The sequence below is a fragment of the Athene noctua genome, chromosome 6 (genome assembly GCF_965140245.1).
Source record: "Athene noctua chromosome 6, bAthNoc1.hap1.1, whole genome shotgun sequence".
In the NCBI taxonomy this organism is placed as follows: domain Eukaryota; kingdom Metazoa; phylum Chordata; class Aves; order Strigiformes; family Strigidae; genus Athene; species Athene noctua.
The window spans coordinates 9,375,696-9,396,209 of record NC_134042.1 but is presented as its reverse complement, the minus strand read 5'-3'; the positions used below and the strand labels follow the sequence as shown (position 1 = coordinate 9,396,209).

Genomic DNA, 20,514 nt, shown 5'->3' with positions numbered 1-20,514 from the left:
TAATAATTTAGAGGGACAGAATCACATTCTGTTGGCTGTGGAAACTGTCTCAGTAAGAAGGATTCTCATTTTAGGAGGGAATTTAGGGGAATGCTTTCTGCTGACAGGTACAGGTCTGCATTCAGGCTGCAAACAGGTTGAACTTGGTCATGAGATCATACGCCTGCTAATACACAAGTTGACTTAGCATTTTCATTGCAGTTACTGCAGCTGGAAGCTGTATTGTGGTCAGTTTGGGTTTGAGAGATGCGTATAATATTGTTAAATTAGATAAGGCTGTTCATACTCTGGCAGATCTTAAAAATGCCTCTATTAGAAGTGGTACGATGGGTTACCTTAGCACTCCTGTGTGGTTTTTGCGCTGTGACTTCCCACTCAGGACAGAGTACCTTTTTTCCATTTTTGGAGCATAGACAAATTCCTTTCTTGTGTCCTCACTAAGGAGGAGACTCTCCTAGAGCCAGTGTACTTGCACTTTTAGATGTGGGGATCTCAAAAACAGATTTTCTGTAAAGCAAAATTACCTTATTGAGTGTCAAAAAGAAAATGTTAAGGTGATATACTTAATTTTGGTTTAATTTCATAAATTGCTTTGAAATATACACTGTCAAGCTTTTAAGTGTCATCTTTTGGGAGGGCAAAGGCTAAATAGGGTAGTGAACAGAGGAGAGCAGAGCACTTCAGACTCCAGTATGTTTAAGGGAGGGACAAAGATAAATGTTTATTTAGTGGGAAGTTGATGGAGAAATGAAGAGAACATTGTTAAGACAATGAGAAATCTAAGTCTTGTTTTGAACAGACCAGAACTAGTGTCTGTAGGATTAAGTAGGAAAACTGTCTCGTGGGATGTGAGGATTGAAGCAATTTAAAAGCCATGCTGCAGAGCCAGGTTGTATTGTGTACGCACAGAAACCTCTCTGAGATGTAAATAAAAGATGTTAGGTGTATCAGACCGATTGCTAAAGCAGATGACTGACAAGAGAGTAGGTGTCTCCTGGCATGTGGGTTCTTCTAGTTTGATTTAAGGTTTTAAAAAAAATTTTGGCAAATATAATTGTAAAATTTGTTGAAACGAACTGGACGTGGAAGTTGTATCCTCTCTCCCTCTAGGGAGAGGGGCAGTCTTGGCCAGCTGGTCTTACTACAGCTAATTGGTTTAAATCAAGGCTTCCCACTTGCTGATTTAAATCATGATTAAAGTTGTTGATTTAAATAATTAATTTAAGCTTTGTTTTTCATTTGATGCTTTCTTAAAAGGAAGGTTTAGTCTAATTGGTTAGGCTCATCTATTATTGCTGCCTGCTAAACAGGATGATGCAGTGTATCTGCATACACCCGTTTATGCTATTATATCACAGTAAATGTTTACATTAGAAAAATGGTCATTTGTATTTACTAGGTGAGTAATTTCTCTCCTCATGACTTGTACAAAGCTGCATTTCAATTAAAAGGTCAAATTAAAGATGCAGTTTCTTTAATAATTAGGCTATGATCACACAAATCACACCCTGGATACATAAGAGAAAATACGCTTGATAGGCTTTGCTGGAGTGTGTGCTATTAAAACTGACTTGTTTTAACAGGGTAGTGTTATCTGTACTTAGCAGAATGAACTGGTTGTTTTTGGTTGTGGTGTCCTTCCAGATCTTAGAATGAGCATAGCTCATCCTCCCTTGTCTTGTTTTTATTCAGAGATTGGAAAAGAGAAGCAGTTCCCTGCCCATTTTACACTGCCTCCCCCAATTTTGAGTGAACTGACTAATTTAGTAAGTGAATTGAAGAAACTAATCTTTCTGCCCTTTTTGAGAAAAGTTTGTTTGGTACTTCAGTGGATTCTGGTTCTGAGGACTTAGTGACTTTCTAGAATTTAAGAATTATGCTCCGTTGAACATTCTCCAACAACCATGCACTGCTTGGATTGAGTGTGCGTTTGTTTGTCTAAATGACCGGTTCAGACTTTATCATAAATTGTCATTAACTTAATGACTGTAATTGTGAAAAATGTGTGTAAAATCCATTTAAAGGAAAATGTTTGGAACTTAAATAGTCTATTTAGGGCCCTTATGAAATGAGGGCAAAGAGGTAGGCTTCTGCAACAGCTCCATATATCTCGGTTGCCAGGGTCATACGTGCAGAAACGTGCCAGCCCCCAAAGGGTTCCATGTACCATGCCAGTGACTTTTCATGGAGGATTCTTACACAGTCAGGCTGTCAGATACACACGTGTAGTGGCAGCTTGAGCACCTACCAGCAAGAACCCATGTGCAAGTCTTTGTGGGCACATGAAGTTGTGCTGGAACAGCCTTGGAGACTTGCTCTGGTGGTGCTTGCCCTGACATGCAGGTGCAGGGAGTCCTGTGGCCAGTCCCCCTCGGCAGCATGCTTCGGCTTGCACGAGCGCTGCCGCCGAGCCAGAGCAGCTCATCCAGCTGTGTGCTCCGAGGGTAAAAGGAGGAAGCCATCACCTTGCCTTCAGATACCTAACTTTGTGATTCTGGTCTTCTGACTGACTGCTTCCCGCCCTTGGCTGTTGTCTGCAGGAGAGGACTAATATTCTGGTTTCTGTGAAAGGCCCAGGAAGAAGTTGAAAAGATGGCTTCTGTGTTTGCAACTGGTGAGGGGGAAAGATTCTCTGGCACCTGCAAGTCTGGGCAGGCAGCCCTACGGATATGATTTAAGGTCCATATAGCATGTGGACAGGCAAGGTTGCACTGCTAGACCTTTAAGAAAGGCATCAGATTCTCTTCCTTAGCAAAGGAAGAGGGAAATTCAGTTGTGAGGAGTGTTGTGAAATACTGACAAGTATAGATCACGTAATGTAGCTTCTGTTGTTTAGGTGGGTCTGAGAAGAGGGGACTTAAATTTCTGGGCTATATGGGAGTGAAGAAAATTTTCCCTTTGTCTCCAGAAAGCTCCTAAGTTGCTGTTTGTTTTCCTAGAAATAGAAAAGGAGTGGAGAAAGCAGATACCTCTGCCTGAAGAAAACATGATTTTTGTCCCTGTCACCTGCACTTTGAGGGCATTTTCTATCAAGCTGCTTTTAAGCACCAGGCTGGGGATGAAGGCTGAAGATAAAACAAGAAGAGACTGCAGACTTTGTCCTCCCTTGTTTTAGTATCATCTCCAGCTGCTACTCCCTGATACTTGCTCTGGGTGGTGCCTTTAGCAGTGTCCCAGAACTGGCAGGCCATCCCCACCCTTCTCCCTTGATACATGGATCAAAATAGGAAATCCAGCCACCTGTTGGCTTAGCCCCATTGCCCGCTCCCACACACTCATACACGTGCTTGCGTTTTCCAGTGCTGATCTTGGGTTTGCAATTATTTCTGAGAAGTCAGATGATACGAGTTGTTTGACAGTGTAATGTTTGCTTGCTTGCTTCACACAGACCCTGCTGGAGCCTCGGTCTTTGCAGAACCACTGGCTCCTCGTTCGTCCGTGGGTCGTGTGTGATGGCTTCCTTCCCCTCACGGCAGGGTTGCACTGGAGTTGGGAATGGGGTGGGCTCCTTGAAGCATGTTGCTTGTGACAAACCCTGACAATCTGATGATTACATTCTTTTGGGGTTTTTTTCCTATTAGAGCCTTTGTGAAGACTTTCAGTCAGTTCTGGGCTATGTTATTTGGGCTTTGTCTGTTAGCATCTCCGATCTCTTTGTGCCTTGTTAGGGCTCTTTCTGCCTGGATGAGGATGGGCCTTCTGGGCACTTGGAGATAACCTGTGAGGAGAGTCAGTGGCTCTGGTTTCTCATTTGGTGGGTGTGCCGTGAGTGCAGCCATTTCACTGGCTGGTGGTTCAGCAGTGGACTCTGTCCGGCTCTGGACTGTTTTCCAGCTGAGTATTTGTGGTGATGTCAGGCAGTGTGAGAAGGGAACATGACTTGGCAGGACAAAGTCTGCAGAAAGTTCAGCTCCACGTTTGGCCAAGAGCCTCGAAGGGAATGAGATCTGCACACGCATTCTGCTACCCAGCCTGTCACACGCCCTCTCACATGCTCCCTTCCTGTCACACAGATTCTCTTTCTCTCATTTTCAGACCTTTAACTCTTCCCTCCTACCTTTCACCCTGTGGGTTTATTAAAAAAAAAATCCCTCCTCCTTGTTTACTGTTATTATACCTTGTGTTTAGTTGCAGTGACCCGCAAAGGAGAAACAGACCATACAGGCCAGGATCCAGAATAATAAAGTCAAAGCAGGGCAAGTGTACTTTGCAACAGAGCTCTTAATAGTCCTTTATTCTGACCTGCATCCCTATGCTGGTCTTCACTGTGTTTCTTGGCAGCTCTTCTGATCCCTCTTCTTGCTCTGCTGCAGTCTCCTGGCTGATCTAGGTGTGGATACGTACACCTGTTGCAGGGTGGGAACCCCTGGCTCTTTTCAGCTCTTCTAAGAGCAGTGTAAGCAAAACCTGCCAAATATATCCCAGGTAATGGATGAGTGGGGAATAGACTAAGAGTCAAGCTTACTTTGAAGCAATTTAAAACTCCATTCCATTGTCCCTCCAATGTATTCTTTATATGGGTATTTCTGTAGTACTGTCATTTCTTCCTGACCTCTGTGCTACATCTAGGGATGATATTTCTATGAATGGGAATCGGTACTTTTCCCCTACTGCCCCTAAGGGAATCTTAATGAGTTTCCTGTGTGTTTTGCAATCCAGTACTGTATTTCTGTTTTGCCTGTGAGCGGTAGTACTGGCTTTGATTGATGCTTTTAGGTGAGATGGTGCTTGGATACAAAGTGCTATATAGATACCTTATGAAAAGGCTGTTTCCCAGAAACAATCTTGTATCAGTTATGGTGATGTGCAGCATGCTGAGAAAAGTACTCTTGGGGTGGGAGGAAAGGAGGAAATTGGAAAAATGAACAAACAATTGAACTGTAAACAGCCCTCCACTTCAGTCTTTTCTCTTCTGTTCTTCATGTTCTTTTATTTCATAGCTGTTAGAGGATGGAGAGAGACCAGTTTGAAGGAGAAGGTGGTGTGGACAAGGGCTGGGAGTTGAGGGCTTTTAAGTTCTCCTTCTGGCTTTGCTGTGATACATCCTACAGCTTTATGTGTTCCTTGTCATCTTCCTGGTAAAATATTGCAGCTGTTTCTTACTGCTCTTATCTGTTGTAGTAGTAGTTTAGTGCTGACGGTGGACTGGGCCGTGTTTCTGCTCAGAGGAGTCCGCAGTGGTTTGGGGTACTGATGTTGAAGGGATGGGGCTGAGACAACCTGGGGAGCTGAGTGGATTTCCCATTCGTAATGCCAGCTGATAAAGACACTTGGCTAGAATAGGCATGTGTCATGAAATGTTATTCCATTAGTGCATAGTTGAGTGGAGATGAAATTATTTTTAAGGAAACAATCAGGTAAATAGTATGTTATATGATTGTTTGTCATCATAATTTCCTACATGTAGAAAAAAGGCCTGCAGTGCTCTCTTCTAGGCATAATCTAGTTGGTTCTCTTATTGCTTAGGGACTAGGTTTAACCCTTTGCCCTGGCATCTCCACTATCAGGATGGTATTTAGCATATTCATTCTTGCCGCTTTTTTTTCTTTCTCTTAAAAAAAAAGTTCTGATCTCTCCCTTCAGTTTGAAGATGGCATTAGAATGACGACTCAGATCTACCGTGAGTCAGACTTGGCTGTAACGTCTGTGGGACTGAGGGTCATAAAAGAGGAATGTAGGATCTAAGGTAGAGTTTTCTTTTGTTCTGTGATGTGGTGCCCCTGTGGAAGACCACAGTAATTTAAGAGACAGGCTTCTCTAACTTTTTTCTTTTCTGTTTTTTTTTTTTTTTTTTTTAACCCCCTTCTGTGCAAACCTGATTTTTAAAAAAACAGCGTTTTGAACCTAGCTAGTTATTGCCATTACCTCTGATCTGGATGACACTGTTTTATTTCCTGTCTCTTAAACCCTGTTTTCTGGGAAGATTAAGGACACTCTGGATCTTAAAATTTGCTTCAAAGAATGGCTGGCTGTTACGTTTTGGGTAGCTATGTATAATTGTGTAGAACAAGGTATTGATGGCTGAGTAAAGCTAGAGAAGGAATCCAGAAAGAAACAAGAGTCTGTGGGCATGTTTTCTGTGCTGCCATGCAGTAGCATTTATAAGGAAACTAAGGCGGTGGGGTCATATCTCATCTTTGGCATTCAAGTAGGACATGATGAGCTGTCGCTGCACGTAGGATGTGTAGGAGCCGGTCAGTAGTGGGAATAATGAGCTGCAAACACCTCAATTTTCCAAACCAGGGCTTTGCTAGTTAGTAGATTATTTTGTAGTAGGAAGTTTCTAAGTTGCTTGATCGCTTCTCATTTTGACTTTTTTTGTGTGTGTGTCTGGTGTGTGGTTAGAACTGCAACAGAATGACACCATTAGCCAATACAAGGGCCCTAGGCAGAACAACAAGCACGCAAACCAAAACCACCTTTGCGTAGATACATTTAGATGTGCAAGGGAAAAAAAAAAAAAAAGACCTGGTGGTAGGATAGCTTAATTTGCTTGGGGAAATTGTGTGTGGTACTGGCAAAAGAATGCTGTTGCTGTTTTAAAGTGAGTTTCCATAGGGAGAGTTTGCTATTATAGCTGATGCTGGCAAACATATTCTGCAGACAATCTCCAGGCTGGATCCCCTCCCTTCCCCTTCTTCCCAAGGAGAGGCAGAGAGCTGCCCTTTGCTCCTCTGCTAGCAGGAGGGGGCAGCTGCTCTGCTTTGTGTGTTTCATCCTCCTGGGAGGAGCACAGATGGGATTTTTCCTGTTGGAAGCCCCTGTCAAAGCCTCAGTTGTGTTTCCTGCCATCTGAAGGTCGGTGCTGATAGCGGTGTTGAGCCATTGATGAGCTGGATGCGCAGCCAGACACAGGGGATTATTGTAGTTCAGCTATAAATGGCAAGTTCTGCTCATGTTCATCCCCACGGGTGCTGCAGAAGTTTGTGTTGCTCCAAAGTGGTTGTGCTCTGTCTGCTCCCCAAGTTGAGGCACTGGTTCCACAGCTCATCTGGCCAGATAGAGCTGAGAAAGGATGACTTGTCATTTTACAAGATGGCTTGGAGGAGAGGGGAAGGTGGAGGGATGCTGCTACTCTAACATCTTCCTTGCAGTAACCAGTGCATGCCCTAGTTTTTGCCATTTCTGAGATGATTATACTCGGGGTTAGCCAGGAGCTTGAAAGCTGAGGTGATAGAAAGCCTAGAAGCGTTAGAAGAGACTGGAGCTTTGTTACTCAGACCTGGTTTGTGCTGTTTTCCAGAGTTCAAGGGAACTTGTGTCAATGGCCTTTAAAGGAATTTCATGGCAGCAAGGTGGCCACATCACTCCTGATACCACTTGTTATTCATTTCCAGTTCATTAACCAGCGAAGAGCCTATCTTCTCTTACCATCGCCTCCTCTCTCTCTCCCTCTTGGCCTCTTTCTCTCTCCCTTTGTCTGAGGGACTGATACTTCCATGCAAACAGGAAGAGAGGCGAGAGCAGCCCTGTGCTCAGAGTGAATGAACTTCAGTAACCTCGGCTCTTTTCTCCTCCTTTCAGTTGCAGGACCAAGGGCATCTGGCAGGAGAGAGGGAGGGAGGAAACACAAAGCCATGGCCCATTTCAGGATCTTACCCACCCTGAAAGCAGTCACACGTATAATCTCTTTTCCTCTTGCTCCTTGTGTTGACATGGCACTATTTGATGAGGCAGAAACCAAGAGGTGAAGACAAGGGCAAACCCAAAACCTCAGCCTTTGACAGGCAAGGAATAATGAGAGGCAGGTGAGAGGGAGCATCTCCTGCTGGATGAGGCATGCAAACAGGAGAGCTGACTTCTTGCAAAACAATTGCTCTCGGGGTGAGGAGGTCCTCTGCAGAGCTTGTAGGTTCTTGGGTGGGACCGGAGTCAGCACGTTCTGTCTTCATCTGATGTACAATTTGGGAAGTCCTGATCCCAAAACGAGGGGATCCACAGGCTGTGCAGGAAAGAAACAAATCCTGTGCTCCGAAGATCCTAGACAAGGAGTGAGTTTGGTTGGTTTTTTTATGCAAAAGTACTTTGGGCTCATTCTGTCCTGAATTACTGTGTTGTTTGGTAGTACAGTTGTGCCTTATGATCTGAAGTCACTTTGTTAACCACTTTGTTCAATGGAGAGACTTTTTTGTTTCAGTCTTGTATTCCTTCCTACTTGAGGTAGGGGGGAACTGACTTGAAACTTCTGTTGCTGCCATTGTTTGTTTATAATAGCATATTCTGTGGGTCAAGAGCATTTAAATTGTGTTAGGTTCAGATCTGGAAATGTCTGCAGACCTTTTTGCATTTTGGTTGTAATAGAAGGTCTAATTTTAGAAGGAAAATTAGGGAGACTGCCCTCCAGTCTCCCAGAACTCACCTTTAGGGTGTTTTTCTGTAATAGCCTGACTTTCCCTTCTTCGGTTTCCTTCTATACTTTTAGGCGTACCATCTTTCAGAATAACACCTTTCATCCTGCTGTGCACCATCGTTACATCTTCCTGCTTTGCTTCCCAGTTCTCTTTCAACCAGGTGACACAAGTTTGGTCATTTTAATCTGTTCAGTTGTTAGTCACTTTTGCTGTTCTGTGAATTCTGCCATGGCATCTCTACCTGAGCTGGGTGGGAGAAGGCACGCTGTGTGTTGAGACCAGACTAAAGCTAAAGAAAGTCTTCACAGTGAGAGCTGGGTGCTGCAGTAAGAACCCAACCAAGCTCAGGGATGCACCACCTTAAAGGAAGAGACAGATGGCCATGCCAGCAGTCAGCAAAGTCATGGGTAATAAAGGAGTTGGTCAGCAGCAGGAGTAAAACCCAAAGTAAGGGGGGGTGAGGGGGAGTGAGCTTTAAAACTCACAGTAGAGAGGCAGAGGTGGAAATAAGACCCTTAACTTGGAGGCAAGAGACCAGAACGCAGCTGCCCATCCCTGAGGAGCAGGCTGTGCAGCCAGGAGTGACTGGTAGGACTCTTTGCAGAGGTGGTGACAACTTGCAAGGCTTGTAGGCCAATGCTGCGCACTTGGGGAGCTGCTCATGGTTGGCTGAAGCTTAGCTTGACAGCAAATGAAAGCAATCAGAAGGCTGTAGCTTTTTTTTAATCAGTTTGGGACTGACAGTGGCTTGCAGACTCCTTCCAATTTGTGGTTGTCTTTATGCTTCTGAGAAATTGAAATGGATAATGTGATTTCAAACCTTGTTCCTGTGGTTCTCTGTAGAGAGGGATTTAGAGCAGAGGCACAGAGTTAGTCTCTGTTTCCTGAGAGTTACAGAACCATTCTTTCCGTTCTTTGCAAACATACTGTTCAAAATGGTTCTTTATGCTGTCCTGTTGCACTGCGTGGCACACCTTGCATTTTCATGGTTTGTCCTTCCTGTTGACAATCTGCAGTTGATTATTTTTCCTCATGAGTTTTAACAGTTTTCACATGTAATATTAACTTCATTTTCAAAGTGACAGATTTGCAATAGGATTCCTAGGATACCCTGAAAAATACAAGTGTCTCTTTCAACTTCTTCCTAATTGAAACCTGTTCTATGTGTATTTTTGCCCTGCTTACAGACCTACTAGCTGCTCCAGCATTTCTTGAGAAATGTGATGATGCAGAGGGAAGGAAGAGGAATGAGCCAACATGAGCTGGGAGTAACCTTTGTTTCGCTGAGACAGCTACAAGGTAGTACCAAGTCCCTTGGGAAGGTTTGTGAAAATACTCTGGCTGCTGCACCAGGGACGGTATAGGAAGAGCATTAGGTCACAAAAAACTGGTTACTCCTTGTGAAAGGGTTGGAACAGCGGTGTCTCCTAAGGGGCTTGGTTCTGTGCTGGTGCTGTAGGGTCCTGTGAAATCTCAGTCCAGCAGGTTTTTTTCTTGGCTGTTTGGATCTGGAGCCAGCTTTTGATACCCCAGGTAGCATCACTACTGTGCAAGTTGTGTATTTAGATTTCAGCAGAGACCCTTATGCACTGTTGTGAGCCCAGCTTTCAGAGGTAGATTCAGATTGGGTGCTGGCACTTGTATTGCATGTCAGAACACATTGAGAAGCCAAGATGGTCAACTATGTCCCTGCTTTAGGTAGTTTTGAAAGGTAGCCCTTCCTGTCAGGTGCGTTTGTTCACCAACAGCCTGTTAGGCCCATGCACAAAGGCATGCTGCTGACACACAGCTGTGTGACTCATGAGCACAGTCATGTTAACATATGTATACAAATATAAAGTCTCTTCTGCTGATGCTGACATGCTGCAGAGTGCACACTTGTTATGTTTCAGTCCTGTAATGAATCACCATGTATTTTACCTTGGCAGAAGGCTGTAGGATTTTGTAATTTACAGGACAAGGGGTCTGACCAGTAAATCCTGTTTTGAAAGATCCCAGAGACATGTGCAAACTTCCTAAAAAGCTACTGTTTCCTCTGAACATCCAGTATTTGAAGGTAAAGGGATTGTTGTGCTATTCTTCTGATTATTCCTGCACTCCACAGTACAGTTTTTTCAGAGATGCGGTTGCATCTGGTCTGGTTCTTGATCCTTAAAATTCTGGCAGAAAACACCAAACAAGAAACACCAGGGAGAGAAGAGATCTGTTTAGCAGAAGTGCCACAGTAACTGCATCTGGCTCATTTGGTTTCTTTATGTGCTGTGCTTCCCAATGATATCTCCTTTACTTGTCCTCAATGGATGTGGGACAGAAATTAGGCATATTCTGTAGCCTTGTGTCTGTTGATGACAGGTCAGATCACAGAATTCCAGAAGAGTGCATAAGTGCTTCAGCTGGGCTCGGAAGAGGACTCAGCTGAGGGAATGGGATGAGATGAGACTGTTGCTGGAGGAAGTGGTGAACATTTCTGTCACTTAGCATGAGGTGCAAGAGTCAGGGCTGCCACCTCTAGTCTCTGTTAATAGCACTTTCTGTTGCAAGAGCCCTCCCTGATCTTGAGACCGTCGGTATCTGAGTTGTTCCGTTGTCTTAGAAAAGAAAGGGAGAGGGAAGAAACAGTAGGGCAGAGCTGGTGGTGACACATTTCAGGAGTGTTTAGTGTCTTATTTGAGACATGGGTGGCAAGGGTTGGCAGAAAATTGTTTCCCTTAGCCTTTCATGTACACGTGCTTCCTCACTGGAGTATGTCTGCTCATTAGGTTCCTGTTCTAGATGCTGCGTTAGAGAGAAGCGATTGCTTCATCTTTTGTCACTTGGCCAGACCTGGTTTCTAAAACTGATGGAGTTGAGACAGACAGTGGGAGTCAGCACAACAGATTATGTCAAGAAGACAGTGTTCCCTCTTGCAGTTACGGCTTCCATCACCCTTCTACAATTTTACTTCAAGTGATGGTGCAAATCAGAAGATGTGAACTTCTAATAACATGATTATTCATACAAAACAAGAAGATTTTTTAGTCATTTGAAAACAATCCTCATGTATTTCTGTGAAAACTTCCTGGCCTTGGCATATACAGCCTTTCACTTGTGCGCCTATGGGAAAAATGCTGGTTTAAGTTTCTTTACCTGGCACCAGAGTGCTGCTGTTTGTAGTTAGGTCAGTGTTCCACAGCCTGTAACTGTTACTGATCTACAACGCTAAAAAATTCTGTGTCTTTGGAGCAGAGAAGATAAGAGGCCCATTCTGTTTTGGGAAGGCTGGAGGCTGGTGCACAAAGTAGGAGAATGTGGGTTGGTTTTACAGCATGGAGATAGTGGCTGATAGGCCTTACTCCCTGCCATGTCCTGGGTGTGCACATGGATTTACACTCCCCTCGCTGTTGGTAGCTGCAGACTTCTTGGGCATTGCTGGGAAGTCTGCAGTCTCATAGAAACTCCCCTTTGGGCTCCAGATGTCCTACCGACAGCAAGTTTTGCTCTTGCAATATCAGTCATGGTTGTGTGGGTGAAAGTTTTGAAATCCCGTTGGGTTGTACCATCCTTTTTTGCTTTCCAGAAAATATCTCAGTCGTGGCTGGGATGCAGCAAGGATGGGTCACTGAAGTGAAGGCAGTGGGGCCTGAACACCATCACTTGATCCATCAGATGGGGGATCACATTCTTTGTAAAGTTACTGTGGGACTGCTGTTGGTGATTCATTCTGCACAATGATTAACGTTTGAGCGAGTCTTTTGCGTGGTTTAAAGGAATGTGGAGATGCACTGAGGCAGTACACTTGGCTGTCTTGTTTCATGCCCAAACATGTCCAGGTACATCTGATATCAGCATCTGTGAGGAGTTTACATGGAACTAGGAATAAAAATTGGGTTTGGGTTTGTTTCAGTGAAGTTCCTGGCTCCATCTGATGCTCTGTGCCTCTCTACGAGGTTTTCAGTTGCTGCAGGATTTACCATGGAGACTTTTTTTTTTTTAAAAAAAAAGTTCTTTGTGGTAGCCATGTTGTTCCTTTGAGGACTGGAATCTCTTTGAATTGGTTGCAAATCTAACCAGTTAGGTTGTAGTCTCCCATAACAGGACTGCTTCCTCTCTAGGGCTTAGAGTTACGTATTTTCTGCTACTGCTTTTATCCTAGATAGTCTGTTTCTGCAGGTATTCAGTGGCTGCATACACCAAAGGGAAGGGAGCTCCAAATTCCTTATACAGACTGAGGCTGTGTTTACAAAGGTCACGTGAATTAATATGCCCTGTGGTTTTTAACACCTGCATCTATTATCTGCCGTAGTGTAATGGGAGATGGCAGGAGCTTAGCAGGCTTGACGGTATGAAGGACTGTTTCAGAGTACTGCGAGGGGGTAGTGAAGTATCGCTTTCATCTTTGCCTTTGGCATTCTAAAAATGCGTGGTCTGGTCGAAATAACCAGAAGGGAAGCAGGGACTCAGGACTGTGGTCCTCTGCCTCTTCCCAGTCAGCACTGCAGTGTGTGAGGCATGCCCCTGCTTACCTGATGCTTTTGTATCTGGGGTGCTGCACGGCTTTCTGTCACCTCTTGTCTTTCAGAGAGTGGCAGGCTTCCAGTCCTGAACTCAGTCACTCAAGTTAAACTGGTACAGGCCTTTAATGTAGTTGCTTTTTAAATCAGCTAATCCCTTTACTTTGCATTGGCAAATCACTGAGTTAAGATCAACTGATCAAATGCATGGTCAATCAGATTAGGGGTGTTTACATTAGCAGTTTGCATCAGTTTCACTAAGTCTGTGCAGTCAAACCAGTAAGGCTTTTTTCTGTGCAGATGGGGCTTTTTGGAAAAAGCGATTGGATTCGCTTTCCAAATTCAGGTTCTGTAGTGGAGTTAGTGCTGTATAATAAAGATGCTTTTCAGTATGTTTTCAGGTTCCAGAAAAGGGTATCCTCAGAAGGTTGGTGGTGAGTCTGTTTCCTGAGGGTGGCACAACAGTCGTTTCCTGTAGGTATGATGCTGGATTTCTTGCTGTAGGTGCAAGAAGAATTTGTCATCCTCATCTTTGCTGCATCGCTGATCGTTGGCACAGTCTTTGGCTACTGTTACGAGTAGAGAAATTCAGTCTATTGTAGTCTTTGCTAAATAATTGTATCAAAATTGCCTTTTACAATTTTTTATGTGCTCTGCAGTACATGCCACAAAATCCAGGGCAGCTGGCAGCAATGAGCTATTTGTTACTGGAAGCTTTAACAAAGGCCATCAGTTGTGAAGTCTGGAATTTCCCTCTTAGACATTTGGAGAGGTCAGGGCTGAAGTCCCCTGGTGGTGTTAGAAGTAATGAAGACTTGTCCTGCTTTGATAGATATTTTGGCAGTATAAAGATGGTTTTGCGCCTGGTGTGTTAATCTTGTACCTTTTACCACCATTTGTTAAAATGCTGTGTTACAAGAGCATAAACATTGATAAAACAAAGTTAATTGTCTCTTAATAAATAAGGAAACAAAATCTTGAAGCTTGCTTGTGATGCAGCTTGTAATAGGCCCTGGGAGTTAACAGCCTCAGTAGTTGAACTCTTGCCTCTTGCATCTGTGTTTTTTCTACAGGTACTTCCTTTCGGACTTCCAGTAGCAGAGAGAAATTAAAGACCTTGAAGAGAGACACCTGTGGCCCCTTGCTTGGCAGTAACAATGCTGCAGCGATGAGATTATAGCGAGCCCTTCCTGTGTGTGGCCTCCATGGGTCCCACTCAACTCAGCACACGGGATCATGGGAAGAGGGTGGCAAGTGTATTTGAGATGGAGGAGGAAGGGCTTTCGCTCTTCCCTGGCTCAGACAACCCCCCTGAACATGCAGGTATGGAAAAATTCATACTAAATCCATGCAAGCTAAAGGCTTTCTTCATTCTTCCAACTGCAAGCAGAGTTGATACTTGGCAGAATTTTAGGGTGAGTTCTGTTGTGCTTGAGGCACTTGGAGAGAATGTCTAAGAATAAAATCAGTTCTGGATAGTCGAAGATGCCTGGGTTTATCCAGGTGATGAATATTTTGCTTATTTCACCTTCTAGAGGTTAGGTCCATGGCAGTAAAATGAATTTATTTTTTTTAGCCTTATCAAAAGCTGACGAACAATAAAGCTTTACTACAGGTGAAAATCCAGCAAGGGTTAGTGACGCAAAGAAACAATAGGTTCTTGCAGATTCATATAATGGAAAGACAGTAGAAGTTTCCTCTACAGATTTATGAGGTTAACTGAGGTTAAGAGTATCAGGAAATAGGATTGAGATTTTGCGGGTGTAATTGCTGCTGACACACATGATCCTACACTCTCAAACTGTAAGAAGGTGTAGTATAACATCTCTGGATGGGTAACAGGAAAAAAAAAGTGCAAGCGAGGTGACCAGCATAGTATTAGCAACTTAATGAAAATATGACAAATAAATGTGTGTGGTGAACAGTGAGACAATTGGCAATCCCTGATAAAAAGAGGTGATCTCAACGTTGAACGAGGACTCATCAGTAGAGTAGAAACAAAGAGCGTAGTTGAAAAGTGAAGAGTTATTATCCAATAAAAGTCCTTAAACCAGATTTTATGACAGGAAAAGAAAACAATTGATGAATGTCTTACAAAAATGAGAGAAAAAAAGCCACAGAATGTGGAAAAAATTATTAAATAGGGGATCTACCAAAGAAGGAGGAACCTAATGAGAGCTAAAGGTGCAGAGAGGGCATTCATGCTTCATACATCTCAAATTATTTCTGTGTTATCTTTGACTACAGAAAATGACAATAGTGAGTTATACAGCTAAAATGATTAATGTTCAGAGATGGAAAATAATATGCATAGATCAAAGAATAAGCCTATCTATCTCAATGAAACAGTCAGAGGAATGGTAATCGGAGATTTATGTATTGTCTTAAAAAGACAGCTAAGAAATCCACAAGACAGACAGATCCATCTTGTGGAAGTCACTGAATTGTTCTGCTGTCCCTCAATCATATGAACATCATTTGAGGCTTCTGCAGAGTTACTATACCCCTTAATATATATGCAATGGCAGACTGAGTAATATAAAAATAACTGCAGGCATTGCATAATTTTCTCTTGGCAATAGATTGTGTGAAGAGCAATAGAGTAGAACAAGAGAGGGGTATATCAGAGACTTAACCTTTCTGATGACATTTTCCTGCTGTCCAACCTGCAACGAGAAGTGCAGGCCAAAATGAGTGACCTCCAGACCTCTGTGAAGTCAATGGGATTGAAAATCAACACCGAGATACTTAAGACTCTGAAAACCAATATGTAGTGAAGAACAATAATAATAATAATTTCTGAGACTGACCTAAAACTGTTTACCATTTCAGGAACTTGAGCAGAATAGTAACCATAACAGAGTATAGAAGCATTAGAACGTGTGTATGAAAATAAGACATGTCATTGTAACCCTGATGCTGATCAGGAAACGCAGCAGCCTTGCCCTGCAAACCAATCCCTATGGATTGACTTCAGTGTAAAGGCCTCCCAGGCATATCTAAACATAATCTGGAGATTTATCAAGAAGAGCTGTCATAGAAGAATGACATACAGAGAAATACTTGCACTGTGAGCTGTGCAGAAGGACGTCAGATGTCAATGTGGCTAGAATTAAACGGAATGAAAAGAGATATGGCTAATAGGGAAGGAATACCCAAATAACATTGACAAGCGTTTGGTTGGAGTTTAAGTTGAGACGCGTTGGATTAGACCAAAGATGTTTTCAGAACGTGCAGCCAGTGACAAGATTAAGATCGATCGGAATAACACAGGAAGAGCTGGGGCCTGCTGCACACAAGACCATCTGAAATGTGAGACAGCAGTGAAGGCCCCATGTTTCAGATGGAATAACAAGGTTTAGCAAATGAACTGTCAGTATGAGAGTGCTTCAGTTTTAGGAGTGGGGAGCATTCTTCTTGAAGAAGAAATGGTGGCTTCAGGGTTCCAAAGGGTCACAGAGCTTGTGCAGTGTGCTGCTTGCTTGCTTACTGCCCCTAACTTCATGAAGTTGCTGTCTTCTGTCTTGCCAGTTTCCCCAGGTGTTGCAGTTATGGGGATTGCCCACTTGGTCTGCTTTTTGTACGATCACAATTTCAGCGCTGTTTTTCTGTGACTGACTGCTGAACCATTTTTCCCCATCCATGAGTATGAGTGTGACAGATGCATCTGTGAGTGCATGAGTATGGCAGAGAATGGTAATGAATATGGTAAGAGAACTGGAGGTGAATTCTGAAGAAAATTACTTTCTGCAGTCTTGATTTCAGCTCAGCTTTTTTGCAGCTCTTTCTCACGTTGGTAATTTAACTGTCTCTCCTGCTGATGGAAAGTTCAGAAGAACATCTGGCCTGAGCGTGGTTTAGCTCTTTCACCCCTTTTTGGAAGGGAACGAGTATGAATATATCTGCTTACATAGTTGAGGTGAAACTGTTTGGATTATGTCAGTAGTTGGTTTGTTGCAGAAGATATGCTAGCCCAGGAGGGGGAGTCTTTGAAATGGGAGACTTAATCTTTTCATCCATGTGCCTGGGAGATAGTGGGTTTGAGTGAGGATAATTGGTTATTGTAAGGAGTGGGGCAGTTAGCTGCAAACACCATGCTTCGCTCATGCGTGTGGTTTTTCTTTTCTTTTTTCTTTCCCTTTTCCTTGGTACTGTTCGTTTTGGTAGAAAATCCCCCCCTGAAGCGGAAGAAGGGCCCAGCCCCTAAGATGCTTGGAAATGAAGTGTGCAGCGTGTGTGGGGACAAGGCCTCCGGCTTCCACTACAACGTGCTGAGCTGTGAAGGCTGCAAGGGCTTCTTCCGCCGCAGTATCATCAAGGGTGCCCAGTACGTCTGCAAGAACGGCGGCAAGTGCGAGATGGACATGTACATGCGTCGCAAGTGCCAGGAGTGCCGGCTGCGCAAGTGCCAGGAGGCGGGCATGCGGGAGCAGTGTGAGTGCAGGAGGCCGTGCTGGCGGGGGCACCGCGGAGCCGGGGCGGGCTGGGGGCCACTGGGGGTAAGGAAAGGGGCAGCGTGAGTGTTTGGGGGTCACCCCTGAACCATGCAGGCTGCCTGTGACATGTGTGTGGGAAGTCACTGAGAGCTCGGCAGGGATGGCGTGGAGAGGCGAGGCTGTCAGTGGAACAGCACCGGTGTGCGGAGAGTCCCGGCCCTACTGTATTCCTTGAACACACTCTTTTGTAAGAACTTGTGGAATATGACACCGGAGGAAAGGCTCGCAGCGAAGATTTCTGTGTTCCTCAGTATGCTGTCAACTCTATCAGTAAACTCAGGCTTCTGCCTGTCTTGTGATCAGGACTGCAAGGTTGGTCACCGTGCTCCTTGAACAACAGGCACTTTCCTTTATCTCGTACTGTGAGCTCTTGATAGAGGTCAGGGGCAGCACCACAGTACTGCAGCTGTGTTTGTGCACACCCAATCTCATTGCTGCCTTTAGTGAATCTGTTTTTCTCATACAAGCCATAAGGCTGCTGTTTCTGAATATTCAACAATGTTCCTGCCCACATATGGGAATGGGCCTCCTCTGCCAAGGCATCCAGGTTCCATCCTGTTGCTGGCCAAGAGTGACCAAACAGATGCTTGGTTAATGTTAGATCTGTGTAAAGTCTCTTTTTCTGACATCCAGCACCCAGAACAGTGAGGAACAGAGGATGTTTCAGAAACATCTTATAAAAATACTTCTGCAAAAAGTAAGTCCTACTGAGCTGCACCAAGGGAACATGCTGTTTGGTTTTTTTCAACATGAAACATGGCACACTTAACATGTAATCAGTATCTTTTCACACTTTTTGTATCGGGTTTTGCCCCATTGGCCTCTGCTCCTGAGAGCTACAAATCAGATACAATTGAAAAGCTATGTAGCAAGGCTGTCTGTCCACCTTGCTACTCTTCTGCTGCAGGTAGATACTAGATAGCCTCACCATGTTTCTGCATTTACTCCTTGCTTATGTTGAAGCCAGTTCAGGAAAATTAGTTCAAAAGGAATTTTTGGCTTATTATTATCAAGTGCTTGGCAGTTTTTGCCATCACTGTAATCCCCACTGCAAATTCGCCTTGTTTGTCTTGACAGAAACTGAAAGCTTTTTTCCCCCAGCTGTTTCACTTGGAAGGCTATTCCAGAACTTCCCTTTACTAATTGTTGGAAACATTCTTCTAATTCCCAGACTGAAGTTATTCATGGCCAGTTTATTGTTCTTCAGCCAGTGTGAACCATGAAGTTAAATAGTTCTTTCATGGCAAACTGAGTAACTTGGATTGCTTTGAATTTAGCATGGTGTAGAAGCTTGCACATGGGCAGTTTTCAAGATTCAGTAATATCTGGTAACTTGTTACTCAGCTATAAATTCTCTGTGTATCTGAGTCTAAGATGAGGGACTGTAATCACCTGGATCAGTTACTTCCCTTTTAAACTTAACACTGTGACTAGCATTCTCTAATCTTACAGATCCCCCTTAATTTGGCAATTGTATTGAATGTCTTTGCTGTTAGAATTGTAACTTTTGTGCATGTGTGTACCTGTGCGCACATCGTCCCTGTTGGAAGTTGGGGATAAAGATTACTCTCGGCTTGAATGTGTCACGTTCTTCATCTTTCCCTCCAATGCCATGGACTGTCCATCTCAGAACACACTCTCACAGTAGTGCTCCATTTCTTGTCTTAGTGTTTAACATGATTTTTTTGAGAAGTGCAAGGATATACTTGTTCAGTTTTGGGGTCTGCCTTCCTGTGTAGCAGCCGTATTTCCTTGCTACCTGTACATAAAAAATGGCCAAAGAATCTTTCAGCACTTTTAAAGTCTCATTTGCAAAGTCAAGCTTTACTTTTTTAATCTTTGTTTTCGAAGACATGGTTTCTTTTCCAATCAGTTCCTTTTCTGCTTTTTGTTCATTCATCACTTAACTCATGGGATGATTCTCTTGAAGATAATTCTTGAATCCAGGTATGTCTCGTTGTTTCAGGTTTTTCGGATGCAGCTTGAAGATTTGACTTAAGGAAGCAGCAAACCTCCTCTACATTCAAATCAGTGAATTATTCAGTTGACTTAGTTACAGGCTGCTAACAGGTTTTTGTATTTAAATTAACTAATGAGCAGTTGGTACAATAAGATTTTTCACAACTCATGCCTCTGAATTGTTTTATTCCTTACATTTAAAGGGCATATCCTTTGACTTCCCAGCTGAAGAACACTTCTAGCCCTACTCCTGAAGGACTTGCAGTCCTCCATCTGTTTTCTGCAAAGCTGTTCTTTCATTATTCATCTTGTGGTGTGTTACTACTTGACAGTCTGCTACAGATGGGCTGTATAGAAAGTTGTCCTTTCACTTTTGGACTCCATTCAGGACTGACTGACCTCTCAGGAGGAAGATGAAATGACACAAGCTGTTAATTCAGCAATATCTGAAAAAAACACAACAGCAGGATAATAAAAAATACAGTGGGCACACCTTGGCATGTGAAGGGAGCATGTGTTGGGATCTGTTATAACATGACATTTTTGGGAATTGCTCAATGGGGTAAGTCGCTGTTGTCTTTGAGATCTGCAGGGCATCATGAAGGAAGCTTCTGTCCTTTGTGAACACTTTGCATGACAGTATGAGTCATAGAAAGGCAATGGAACAACTTGAAGTGGAGAAGAGAGGGAGAAACAAAGGACAAGTATCAGTGTCGCTGTCTGTGCTGTGTACACTGATACACCAGATAGAGGCAGCCGTGACCCCTGCCTCTCCATCCACAGCATGTTACCCTGTGCTTAGTGTGGTTTCCAGTGTGCTCCTGTGTTATGACTGATCTCTGGCTGTTCCTGCTTTAGATGTTCTGTCTGAAGAACAGATCCGACTGAAGAAACTGAAGAAGCAGGAAGATGATCAGGCTCGGACAGTTGTGGTGCACCCAAACCCTCCAAATCCGCCAAGCCCTTCCCACAAACTGACGCCCGAACAGTTGAGCATGATAAAAAAGCTCGTGGCTGCTCAGCAGCAGTGCAACCAACGCTCATTCACAGACAGACTCAAAGTGACGGTAAGAACTCTACCAGTGTACCCAAAATGAGAAAAAGTGAAGTTTAGGGGGTTGGGGTTGTGGGTAAATTATTTGGGAGAATAGAGATACTTTAGGCATTGCATCTGCGGGCTAAAGTTCTGTAGAGAATAGCAAAGGATGATGTTTCAAT

General features: G+C 43.7%; 1 protein-coding gene across 7 annotated transcripts in view; it reads left to right on the top strand.

The window, feature by feature from the left end:
- Positions 1–20,514, top strand: part of NR1H3 (nuclear receptor subfamily 1 group H member 3) — a 30,445-nt gene that overhangs the window by 4,179 nt on the left and 5,752 nt on the right. For 5 of the 7 annotated variants that reach the window (XM_074909475.1, XM_074909469.1, XM_074909471.1 and 2 more), the window contains exons 2-4: positions 13,915–14,164; positions 17,009–17,275; positions 20,155–20,363. In XM_074909475.1, coding sequence (XP_074765576.1) covers positions 14,047–14,164; positions 17,009–17,275; positions 20,155–20,363 — 594 coding nt within the window. In that variant the 5' untranslated portion in view covers positions 13,915–14,046. Of the gene's footprint in view, positions 1–9,538; positions 9,651–13,914; positions 14,165–17,008; positions 17,276–20,154; positions 20,364–20,514 lie in introns of all 7 variants that reach the window. The other 2 variants (XM_074909472.1, XM_074909474.1) reach the window with 1 other exon arrangement.